Source organism: Notothenia coriiceps, unplaced genomic scaffold (genome assembly GCF_000735185.1).
Source record: "Notothenia coriiceps isolate Sejong01 unplaced genomic scaffold, NC01 NC01_scaffold00018512, whole genome shotgun sequence".
Lineage (NCBI taxonomy): Eukaryota > Metazoa > Chordata > Actinopteri > Perciformes > Nototheniidae > Notothenia > Notothenia coriiceps.
In genome coordinates, this window is record NW_011351213.1 from 155,011 (window position 1) to 167,991 (window position 12,981).

General features: G+C 40.7%; 1 protein-coding gene across 1 annotated transcript in view; it reads left to right on the forward strand.

Moving 5' to 3' along the window:
• LOC104951102 (trypsinogen-like protein 3) overlaps positions 1-3,235 on the forward strand; it is a 129,588-nt gene extending 126,353 nt beyond the window's left edge. Inside the window, exon 5 of the mRNA XM_010777739.1 lies at positions 2,578-3,235. Within this exon, the coding sequence (XP_010776041.1) occupies positions 2,578-2,781 (204 nt within the window). The 3' untranslated portion in view covers positions 2,782-3,235. The remainder of the gene's footprint in view (positions 1-2,577) is intronic.
• Positions 3,236-12,981: the final 9,746 nt, after the last annotated feature.

Here is a 12,981-nt window from a genome sequence, read left to right on the forward strand (position 1 = left end):
TGTGAGGCTGGATTTGAGCGGAGGTACTGTCACACATCAACGGCTGCGCGAGGTGATAATCATTTTAGCGGTTGGATAGTTGGGTGGAGGGATTTGAGAAGTGATGGAGATTGGTTGTCACAATAAAGGATTTTGGTCCGTGTTATCAATGATATGTATATTTGTGAATCTGAAGTGGTATTTTGGTTTTTCTGCGTCAAAGTCATTGTCAAATCAGTAGAGAGATCTGGATCATTATGATACATCAATTCATGCTATTGTGAACAGATCTGATCACAATGATAGAAGTATTTGGTTTGATGTCCTTTGGCCAGAATTAGAACCAGGGTTTTGGTGCTGTCCGATCCTGAAATCGTATATCTTAAGAGGGGAAAAGGCAGTGGCCGTGAGCATATGAGGGAACCTTTCTTCTTCGATACTAGGGCAGGCGGTTATGGACTGTGTTGTCGTATGATAAGGGTAGTGGTGGGGTCTAGACACTGGTGAATGATGATGAAGATCTGGATTATGATGAGGAGATCTTGGGATAAGCAGGGAGTGTTGTGATAGGTTTCATTTTTTGCGGATTAGAGCGTACTCTCTGGGTCTCTGGGTAAATTTGTTTTTAGAGAATGTTTGTTTATAGAAGGTGGATGGGACTGAGGGAGGTCGGTCCGTCAGCTAGTGAATCACCTCGTCTGATGAGTATCGACAGCTGACTGGTAGATAGAGGAAGGGAAGCTCATTTTTAAAGTTTGGACTGGGTCATGCACCGACTGAATTGCGTGCTGGATATATTGGATTGTGTGACGAGAGAGTATATCTAGTGTTAATTGTAGTATTGCAACGTCGCGTGCGGTGATTGTGTCATACTTGTATATAGATACTAGGCAGGACTCTTGGGACTGAATGTAAAGTAGTTTCCTTAAGCTGCGTGCTCCTGACGTCTGAATAGAATACTTAGTGGCTAGATTTTGAGGCGTCAATTGACATATCGGAGGGGTCTGGACCAGAAGCCTTCAAACCCTGAAGCGGTATTGTCTTCGTCTTTTACAACCTTCATTCAATAAAAGCTCACCTTTGTTATATTCCGAACCCCTGCGCTCCCTCTCTGCTTCGTCTACACGCTCGGCGCTTCGACCGCACGCAATTAGCGTTCTTATCGAAACATCGTAAGGATCTCCTTTCTTCCTGAATAGGACAGACTCCTCCAAAGCTCTCCTGGCCCTGAGTCACACTGAGGGATTAATACACCATTTAGTCTGGAAAACACAAAAAACAGGGGGCCGTGCCCTGGGAGGAGGAACGTCCACCACGACCATCAGTCTGAGTGGATCCATACTGGAAGAGCAAGATCTAAGCAGAGCTGAGACTAGCATGAAGTCCACTTGCAGCATGTATAATTTACATAGACTCTGACATGCACGGCTACAACATCACCGAATATCTGCTAGTGAGGCAGCAAGGCCAATGAAAAATCCCTCATTAAGGCAAGCACTGAGAAGTTAACACGATCAGCCGATTCTAACTCCCTGAAGTAGGAAATGAGCATTCGTGTTTAACAGAGGCGAGAGGTAAAAGTCCACACAGCCTTACGACCGCCACGTGCATTCGACGGAGACGCTTATCAGTCATCTGAGATGGGTGAGCACGCTGTGCGAACATCAGTGGTTCTGTCGAGGCGCTTTGCCTCCCGTTGATCGCCTCAGAAGCTGAGTATCAACTATCAAGCGTCAGCATGACGCGCCACTCAATAAGAATGCCATTACCTGTCAGATGAAGCGACCTCAACCAATGAACACCACTGCGTGGAAGCCTAGTGCGACGAACATGTTATTGCATAGATGGTCGAAGACGACAGACAATACCTTCAATTGTCAGCTTCCTCAGAGATGGCAAAAGTACACACATCCTTTACTCAAGTAGAAGTACAGATACTCGTGTTTAAAAATACTCTGGTGAAAGTAGAAGTACTGACTAAACTTCTTTACTCAAGTAAGAGTAAATAAGTATGGGCTTTGAAATGTACTTCAATAAAAAGTACCCATAACTAGCAGCTGTTTTAAAGAGTACCTGACCTCCCTTTATATTAATAGAACAATAATGTCATTGTTAGCTAATGAATGTTTCCATGCTGAACAACGGCAACATGACAACGTTTCCATTGGTCCCTCTTCTTTAGAGAAGACCAGGAAATGATGGATACACGGATCGTGTTCAAATCAATAGGCACGCAATGATTCTAAATAATAATGATCACGCCACCAAACACACATTCAAACTAAAGGAACCAGCCTGTTTGGAAATGTAAGAAGTAGAAAGTACAGGTATTTGTGTTCAAAATGTAAGAAGTAGAAAGTACAGGTATTTGTGTTCAAAATGTAAGAAGTAGAAAGTACAGGTATTTGTGTTCAAAATGTAAGAAGTAGAAAGTAAAAAATCGTCAGAAAAATAAGTAGTGGAGTAAAGAACTAATATCAGAAAAATGTATAAGTACAGTAACGAAGTATTTGTACTCCACTACTTCCCACCTCTGCATACATTTACCCATAAACCACTCCAACACAGTCTCCCTTTCTCTCCCCTCTCTCCCTCCAGCGGGACAGAGGCAGTGTGATGGTGTGTGACGGCCGGCTGCAGGGGGTTCAGTGGTTCAGTCACGGCTGCAGTAACCATGACGACCCCAGTGTCTACACTAAGCTGTGCCTGTACAACGACTGGATCAACAACGTGATGGTCCGCTACAAGCCCACTCTGCCCACCGAAAACACTCCAGGGATGACTGCTGCAGAGGGACAATAATTAATTAATTCATTCATTTATTTTGTTCCACTCATGATACATATTCTACAAAACATTGAGCAGTTTATAAAGCCCATGATGGAAAGGAACAGGGAGAAGAAAGTCTTGCTTACTCAAAATTAGCTGGTCTGTCATCATTGCTGCCAGGTGCAGTAACAAAAAAAAACAATTTCCCGTCAGCAAAATAAATGACCTGTTATCTTCATCTATTGTTTATCTATACATTTGCTTTAAATCATTTTGTTAAAAATTCCAATTTCTTACCTACGCTACGGATTTACACTTCTGTTTTAACATAGTTTGTGCAAACGGATGCCTAAAGTTAAATTTCCTTCTATGTCATTTTCTTGTAATTCTACGTTTTTTGCTCTTAAACAATAAATGAAGTCTGTCATTCCATTAAATCTGTACGTTTGAACAGCCGTGAATCATGTGAACACTGTTAAACACTCCAATAAACATGGCTCTCTGATATCAGGAGATCACTGTGCGTCGCAGACTGAAAATCCACCTGTTTTGACTGCACCTTGACCGAAACATAAATAACAATAGTTTCCTGTTCTGTACGTAGCACTTAGAAGACTTTGGCCTCTTTGGAGCCAATGCAGTAGCACTGACAATTGTTTGTCTTATGCATAGCTAATGTACCTGCAGGATTCTTGCTTTATTTAGTTTGTTTCTTCATGGTTAAGTGCACTTATTGTAAGTAGATTTGAATAAAAGAGTCAGCTAAATGTAATGTACTGTACTGTTTTACCGAGATAGTTCTGTGTTGTGAAAAAGGCTTTAGTTTAGGGGTTGACATTTCAGCCAATTGAGCATGACACAGCACTTCTGCAAAAGTGATACTATATGTAAAATGACCCGACATAAATACCTAAAAGTATTCACTAACATTCTGCAGCAGCCTCAAAAGCAGAAATCTGTATGCATACTCCAAACTATAGGTGTAAACAAAACAAAAATTAAATGTCAAGTGTTGCAACTCTTATGTTTTATTCATGATTTTTAGAGCAGCCTCTGTTATTTGCTTTTGCTCATTTGCCTCGGTAAAAAAACGTTCCACAGCTGCTTAATAGCTGCTGCTAATTAGCTCTGAATGTTTTTTCGCAGTAGATCATAATTTCACACATGCTGCATGTGACCACCAATTACATAACTAGCAGGTTTTCTAATTTGTGAGACAAGTTGATGTTTTTTCTGGAAAGCATTAAATGAAAATAATGTCAAAAAGGGTAATTAAAGCTGCTCTGATCAACATTTTTATATTACAATAGATCAATTGACTACATTCCCTCCCGCATTTTTGCATATTTTAAAGATACTTTTTTAGTTTTACAGACCTATCTTTAATATGAACTTATTCACTCTCCCATAAACGTCATTTTCACCCTTAGCAAGCAGCTGTTTTCAGCAACTGTTCCCAAACAGCAGACCATTATTAGGCAGCATTTAATTATAGTTGCTCCATTTCCTGGATGTTTATAAGCAACTCTCTCAGAAGTTCATCAGATCACAGCTTGTTTTCCTGTCCCTAAGAGGAAACAAAGTGCAGGTTTCATCATTTGAAATGTAACGCAATGTAATGTTTCATTGTTAGGCAACTTTGTCGAGATAGATAATAAGATAGCTTATAATATTATTTCTTAAAGTATCTATATATTTGTTTTTTTCCCAAAAATATATATTACACAAATGTATATCCCCAATAAGAAAAATAAAATAATAAGTTAAAATAATTTAAAAAAACTAGAGAATGAAAAGGAAAAATAGAGAGGACTTGACAACTAAAAGAAACATATATTAATAAAAAATATTGAAATAATTGTGAGATTTTCAAAAGGTTTGACAGTGAGTAAGAAAGTTGGTAAACAAGAAGCTATAAACTAACAAATCATATCTTGCATACTAATTTAAGAAAAGTAGTCCTATTAGGTCGAATATAAAAAGTAGTGATGAGGTTTTCTGGGAATTCTGCATGGTGAAAAAAGCTTCCATAGGATTAAAGGCGACCAGCAATAATCTAAAGTACCACTAGATGGGGGTAGAGCCCAATGAGAAAGAAACAAATTGTGCCAGAGAGAGAGAGATATTTGGCTCATGACAGCGTCGACAGGTGACATGAACCTTGCATGCTTTGCGAGGTTGTGTGTGTGAACCCTCAGATCTTGAGCTCTAATCTCCACCCTGACACCGAAAACATTTCGTAGCAATAAACACATAAAATGAATGCAACTTCCCCGAGACACAGTGAGTACAAAGAGGCTGGAGAACACATTGGGGAGTTGAACGCACAGACGTTGCATACATACACAAAAACAAATACACACATGTGCACACACACACACACACACACACGTACATGCAAAGTGACTGACAGCTGTGTCCATAATCACCGGCAGCTGAACATAGGGGCCACTCCACCATCTGTTCCCAGCATTTCTCTCCCGGTTCTCCTCATCAGCCCCCGTTCTCCCACCTCTGCGGGAGACAGAGGGCACACAGGGGGCCGACTTTAGTAACCGTCACTTTAGAGAGCAGTGATATTAGTTAGGTGTTAGCTGTTGTTTGTTTGTCCTTTTAATTTAGATATCCATTGTTGTTTTTCCGAGGGAGTCGACTTAAACCAATTTTACCTAATGGCCACTGTGGGAGTAATTTTCTAGCTTTTTTGTAATAGATATCTTACTCATTCCCTTAGGCAGCATTACAACAAGATTGAAATCATGTGGGTTTTCCCCTTAATACATGCTCGGTCTCATTGTAACCTGAATCCCAAGACTGCAGTTAGTTATTTGAGGGCGTGGTTTCTAATTTACCAGGCTGCTTTGGAGATCTAGACTAATTCCCTAATCATTTCCACTCAAAGCTGTCTGTTGATAGTAATGGGCTATCGTATTTGCTTCTGCAAACACAACAGCCCATTTCCTTCTTGTACGCTGGAATGTAGTATTTAATTTCCTCTGCAAATAAAGCGAGTCACGGCCAAGGTTGAATATCAACGTTGGATGGAGAGGCGAAACAGACACCAGGATCTGGTCTACACAGCATCGTTAAAAAAATCTTCCAACGCTTCTCTTCCCATTGACTTTGAATGGGGTTACGTCACTTTGCCTCGCTTTTCGCCGAACTGCATTGTGGGGAAGCAAAGCGAAGATTTCCAGGATTTTCAGGATTCAAAAGTTGAGCAATGTTCAACTTTTGAAGCCGAGGTGGAAGCGTCAGCCAATCAAATCCCGTTTATGCAAATCTGACAGTAAAAGCGCTAGCCAATCAAACCGCGTGCAAGCTGGGAGAGCCAGACCGCAGTTCATTTTCTATATTCCTGAAAATGGAGGAGAAATTAGTTATTGCGGTAGCAAATCACCCAGTTCTTTATGACCAGTCGCTAATAACTTACCGTGATACAAACCGGAGGAACCAGGCATGGAGGGAGGTGGCAGAGACAGTTGGTGAAACTGGTAGGTTTTCGCCTGTTTGGGGATTTTATATCCTGTTTACTTCGTTTTAACATTGCTATTGCTTTGTATGTCGGGGGCGGGAGATTCATGTGATTGGTTTTTGGTCGTGTTGCTCGCAAAAAATCCCCAAGCTTTCAGACACGCCCAGCTCCAAGATTTTCAAGATTTTTTTAAAGCTGCTGTGTGGACGGGCCGTTAGTCTACAGTTAGCGGCTCTGTGAAGATGACGTTGACACTTGCTAAATGCTAATGTCAGTATGCTAACATGCTCACAATGACAACGTTAAACGTAAGGGTTTTCGCCAGATGATGGCACAAGAAGAAAAGGTAAGGAAATACCAAAGTTTGACAACATGGTGATGTTATGGGAAAAGTTAGGGGACTATCGAAGTCTTAAGAGTTTATCTTCTGGGGTCCATGAATGGCATACCACATTTTATGTAAACAATCTCATGTTTGTTAAGCTATTTCAATCAGGAGCAAATCTTTGAACCTACCATCAGCGGGACATGCCAGGAGCCAGCCTGCTAAAAAGCTATATTTAAAAAAGTTGTACTAGTTATAAATGCTTTTGAAAAGGGAGTTACGCTTAGTTTGACAATTACTACAGATTGACTAACTTACATCGAGAGGGATTGTCGTCTAAATTATCCTGGCTGAATATTTCTCTGCCCCAAATATATGTCCCAAGCTCTTTAGGATGGGTACATCATAGAACCGGATGAATGTCTTGACAGGCAGTATAGTTTCTTCTCAGAAGCCTTTACATTGGACATTGTTTCTGGACCTGTAGAGGCCACAGGCATCCTAAGCTCCCACTTTAATGGAGCAACATAATTAGAAGTTGTAAAGATAAGATGACCTTTGCGGTCAGAGGGATTTCAATGCCCTGAAGTAAATTCCCCCCACCAATCTGAGCTGATCTATCCGTCTGCATCACTGTTTCTAGCCCTCAGACAAACAAGCAGATTGTGGATAGACCGTTAAATCCTCTCCCTCTGCCCGGTTAGTCATAATGTGCTTACACTTATTAATGGTTAACCATCGCTCCTCTCCTTTCTGGTTCACTCCCTGCTTCCAACTTACTGTAAATTATTTCCTAATTTCTAAACGTCCTCCCTTCAACCTTCTTTCTGCATAGACTTTCATAACTCATGCATGCCCGGCCCACATGGAAAACAAATATCACCCCCGATCACCCAAACACCGGGGCATGAACTGATTAATGAGGGAATTAGAATGAACAATGATCCATAGGGGGAAATATTTTTCATGCGGTGCGACAGTGCTTATCAGTGGTTGGTACAATATCTGTAGAGTAAACGCGAGGCATCTCCCTCCCTTCTGCCTCCTCCCTCAGTCGCTCTGTTTCTCTGGCAAACTGTCGCCATCACTCATCACCGGCTTACATTCCCAGCATTCCCCTGTGGCACCTGGCTCATGAGAGAGAGGAACAAGTGTCCAACACACACTCAAATGCACCTTCACACGAGAGAAAGTGCACATCGCACACACACACACACACATCCCTCCATCACACACTTGGTCTTCACAATAACTGACAGGTCTTTTCACAGAGATGTAAATGAATTTGGGGAGCTGGCTTACATTAGCGCGTGTGTGTGTGTGTGTGTGTGTGTGTGTGTGTGTGTGTGTGTGTGTGTGTGTGTGTGTGTGTGTGTGTGTGTGTGTGTGTGAATGGCTCCTGTAATCACAGCACTGTCACATACCGTACAGGGTGATGCATGTTCTGTACATACATCTGAAAAGGAAAGCTTTTAAGGGAGCGTACTCGTGGTGTTTTTCTTTTAAGTTCCTGTCACACACATAGGGAAAAGGGCCAAGCAGTCAAAGATAAAGACTATAACCAGGTACTGCTTCACACTTCAATCTACAGGGGGTCTTTATCTGTTTTTTGTTATGAAATAGCTGTATTTTCTCGTAATAGTTTCATAAAGAGGCCCTTTTTTCTCTTTCCTGTAGAGTAGGTTTTAGTCATAGGCGGAGTTTGATATTTGCCCTTGAGGGGGAGAAACCTTTCTTACTGTATGTTTGGTCAGATATGTGATTTCCTTCACTTTAACCAGCTGCTTTCAGCTATTCCAACTAACTGGAAACGTAAATTAAAAAACACCTCAGTCAGAAATGGCTATCAAAAATGAAAATAAATAAAATAATGTATAACCACTGTTTACAGAGCAAGGGCCTCATGCGGTCTGTTCTTTCTCGGAAGAACAATTTAATATTCCGTTACCCTGGAAACCATCTTTTAGAACCATATACAAAACAACAATTGATTCCTATTCAATAATCTTCCAACTGAAGATCTTTTACAAGATTATCGCTTCAAAAAAACAACTCAACACTTTTAGTATCGACCCGTCACCACTTTGTAGATTCTGTGAGGAGGAAGAGGAAGACCAGATGCATTTATGTTTTTATTGTCCATACGTTGCAAGACCGTGGACCGAGATTCAAAATTGGCTTAAGACACTTTATATTGATTTTGCATTTACTCCCTTTGGTCTTTTGTTTGGGCTTTTGGATGAGGACAGTACGCAGTTGATGAACACAATTATTCTTCTGGCAAAAATACTTATTTTTAAAGCTCAATCAAGGGGGAATCTGAATTTAAGGTGTGTGAAAAGTAGATTAAAAACACAATTTATTTTGGAAAGGATGATTGGCACAAAGAATCAAAGGGTGGCTCGACACGCCATGACATGGGAAACAATCAGCTCTAAGGAAGAGTGAGATAAAAAGGAATAATAAATGCTTTTGATGGTATTGGACTGTCAACCTATTTTTTGTTTTGTTTATGAAATGTTGAAGTGACCAACTGACTGTTTTTTGTCTGAGATAGGAATGTCTCTTTTTGTTATTGTAATGTCCATGTTTTGTGTCTGTAGCCTGTACAATAAATAAAAAATAAAAAAAAATAAAAAACCTTTTTTACTGACGTCAGCACACAGTCCCAACTATTGGGTGGGGTGCTCAGGATACAGTAGCAATAAACCCAGCGCACACCGCACTGAGTATGACTGTTCCACATACGAACACAACTTGTCCCGTCATGCACGCCTCATGCCCGCCGTCCACACACACTCATATGGAAGGGGCGGTCTCTCCCCCCAACAACAGTGCATTACATAACTGTGCATATCTTATACTTATTTGATAACTACTGCATCCCTTGGTTACTTGAACACGCTACGATATTATTAACCAGTGTCCTACCTTATTAGAATATTGATATACGAAATATTTGTATTGGAACAGTGTTCGACGTAGTAACATATTTCAGCCACTAGGGGGGGCAATGCCCGACCTCCTATGGTTTTAGTGCATGTAAATGGTCTGCAAAGGCTCAAGTGTCTATTTCCAACAAATACAAAACATGAAAATAACACAATGTCTGGCTTTTGCACTTCTGTCCGGATTATATGTAATAATATAAACTCAGTTTTTATAGAATATCTCAACTGATCCTTTCAAAGAAGAAGGTTTTAAATGGTGTCCTCTTTCCTCGTTCAAGTCATTGCACTTGGATTATTTTTAGTACATGACATCTTATAAAAAATGGCTTTAATGACCAAAAAGTCTTCACTGAGTCTTCTCCATTCCTCTACCTTTTATGAACTTTCATGGCAGTCTAGTTATAATGTCCCTCAGAGGAACATTGGGTTATAAAAGGTTAATGGACTAAAAACATCTTCCTGCCTATTTTATATCAAAAAAGAAACTTTCTGAGCTTTAAATATGACTTTCAACCTCTTTACATGTATTCAAAATCATCTGAAATCAATAAATAGGGACCTTTTTTAGCTCCCGACCCCGTCACTTTGTCAAGCTGTCATGTCAATTTGTGTTTTGCATTCATTTGTTTCCTATATTTAAGAGCGTGGAGGCTGCTCCAAACGGATTATATGAAGAAATGATAAGCATGACACACGAGTGTATTAAAAATTAAAAAAGAGAACATCCATATTTAGTGTGATGGAGGCATTGACTCTCGCCCTGGTTGTCAGCTGTGAACAGCTTTTCTGGCATTTTTTTAACGGAAAAAAAGGAATTCAAATTTGAGGTTGTCATCTTGCTTTTTGGGATGTTTGGTCAATTTGGTTTCCGCTCAGGGAGACGTTTTTCCCTTCAGAAACATTTCTTTATTTGACAGCCTGCGTCTCTCTCTCAGCAGCAGCTCCTGTCACTTCAATTCACTTCAGGTCATTTCAGTCCGTGTGTAGAGATGAATGAATCCATTTCACTTCCCTCCTGTGTGTGTGTGTGTAGGTGTGTTTACATATGGAAATGTTTAGGCAAAGGGATGAAAAAGCCAATCACACACACACACACACACACACACACACACACACACACACACACACACACACACACACACACACACACACACACACCCATGCATAAATAAACACCAGCAGATTTTCTGAAAATGACCTTGTGTGTTTTTTAATCATTTCCCTCTTAAGGGTTCTCGTGATTTCCAGGAGACCACCTGGTCGTTGCCACTTTGAAGTCTTTTTGGCCCAGGATTCCTTTAATTATACATTAAGATGCATCCGTAATATTGATGGGGTGGCCTGGCTGCCTTGGCACTACAAAGGTTTCTCTTTCCAGGTCCAAAGGAACACGAGGGCTTTACCTAATGGACCTGAATGCAGTCGCTCCAGGTTTCACGTTTCACTGAATCGAGGCCATTCTTCTTCATTAAAGCAGCCGGCGTTGTACCCCAAACACGACGCATACCAGCGGAGGAGAATCATTTCTCTGCAACATCTGAAACAGAGGAAAACAAAGCCTGTGAACGTGCCTGTCAAAGGTTCAGCGTTGTGAAACATGTTGGAACAAAGAGAGCCAGTGATGTCTCCGCGCTGGAATTCTGTCACGGATCCTACCCCGATTTTGGCATTTTGGTCAAACAAATCATGGGAGTTAAGAGTCTGAAAACACCGAGGTCTGAGCGGTTCCCAGTGAGAAACCACAGCCAAAAGAGAGTCAGGGACAGAGCCTTCCTTCAGTCAGCAAAGTGTGCAAAGTGCTGCTCAGCGGGACCCAAAAACAGGCCCTCCTCAGTCCCAAAAAGCCCCCTGTCAGTCCTCATGGCAGCAGACCAGGCGGTTCCCTCGGATTACTGAAATATTTGGACAAACCTTTAATCGAAGCCATTGCAATAATGATGTTCCCCCTCTGAAAGAAGCAGTCTGCACTCAGAAAGGTCTGCAGCAAAGAGGCAAGAAACATAACATAAGATAAGAAGTACTTTAGTGAGCCCAATTTGGGACTTTGTTTGTGTTGCAGCAGCATAAAAAGAGAAGGCATTGTACAATACAAATGAAAAGACTAGAAATAAACATGCCAAAATGTCTCAATAGAGAAAAATAGCATTGAAAATATACATGTTGAATTACAAATGTGCAGTAACAAAATATAACATATTTCTCAGTTTAGATGCAGCAACACATGCTATCCCTCATTTTCTCCAGTTCTCTTACGGTGGATGTCGAGAGCCTTTCTGAACAACCTGCAGAATTCAAACTATGCCATCAGAGTTGAACTCCCCTCTCTTTGTGCCTGATGGAGGAAGAGGGGATTTGAGCTGCTTTGAAACCCATTGTCCCTCATAGTTAGGCCCTCTTTATGAATGAGTGATCTACGGTATGGCATCTGGTTTGGGTTTGACCTGCATCTTGTTTTGGGGGGAAAATGAACCCGCTCACCTCCGAGCTCTCCGTGTTACCTGAGGAAACAAAGACAGATTATTTGGACAAATCCACGGGTAATTGCTGTCGGAGTGTTTCTCGCAGAAGAACTTCCTGTTTTCTCTGACAGCATGAACATAAAGACGCTGACCATAGATGGTAAAAGTACACCCATCCTTTACTCAAGTAGAAGTACAGATACTCGTGTTTAAAAATACTCTGGTGAAAGTAGAAGTACAGACATCCTTACTCAAGAAGAAGTACACACATCCTTACTTCAGGTAGAACCTTTACTCAAGTAGAAGTACACACATCCTTTACTCAAGTAGAAGTACACACATACCTTTACTCAAGTAGAAGTACACACATCCTTACTCAAGTAGAAGTACACACATTCTTACTCAAGTAGAAGTACACACATCCTTTACTCAAGTAGAAGTACAGATACTCGTGTTTAAAAATACTCTGGTGAAAGTAGAAGTACTGACTAAACTTCTTTCCTCAAGTGAAAGTAAAGAACTTTGAAATGTACTTCAGTAAAAAGTACCCATAACTAGAAGCTGTTTTAAAGAGTACCTGAACTCCCTTTATATTAATAGAACAATAATGTCATTGTTAGCTAATGAATGCTTCCATGCTGAACAACGGCAACATGACAACGTTTTCATTGGTCCCTCTTCTTTAGAGAAGACCAGGAAATGATGGATACACGGATCGTGTTCAAATCAATAGGCACGCAATGACTCTAAATAATAATGATCCCGCCACCAAACACACATTCAAACTAAAGGAACCAGCCTGTTTGGAAAATGAGAGAAGTAGAAAGTACAGGTATTTGGGTTCAACATGTAAGAAGTAGAAAGTACAGGTATTTGTGTTCAACATGTAAGAAGTAGAAAGTACAGGTATTTGTGTTCAACATGTAAGAAGTAGAAAGTACAGGTATTTGTGTTCAACATGTAAGAAGTAGAAAGTACAGGTATTGTGTTCAACATGTAAGAAGTAGAAAGTACAGGTATTTG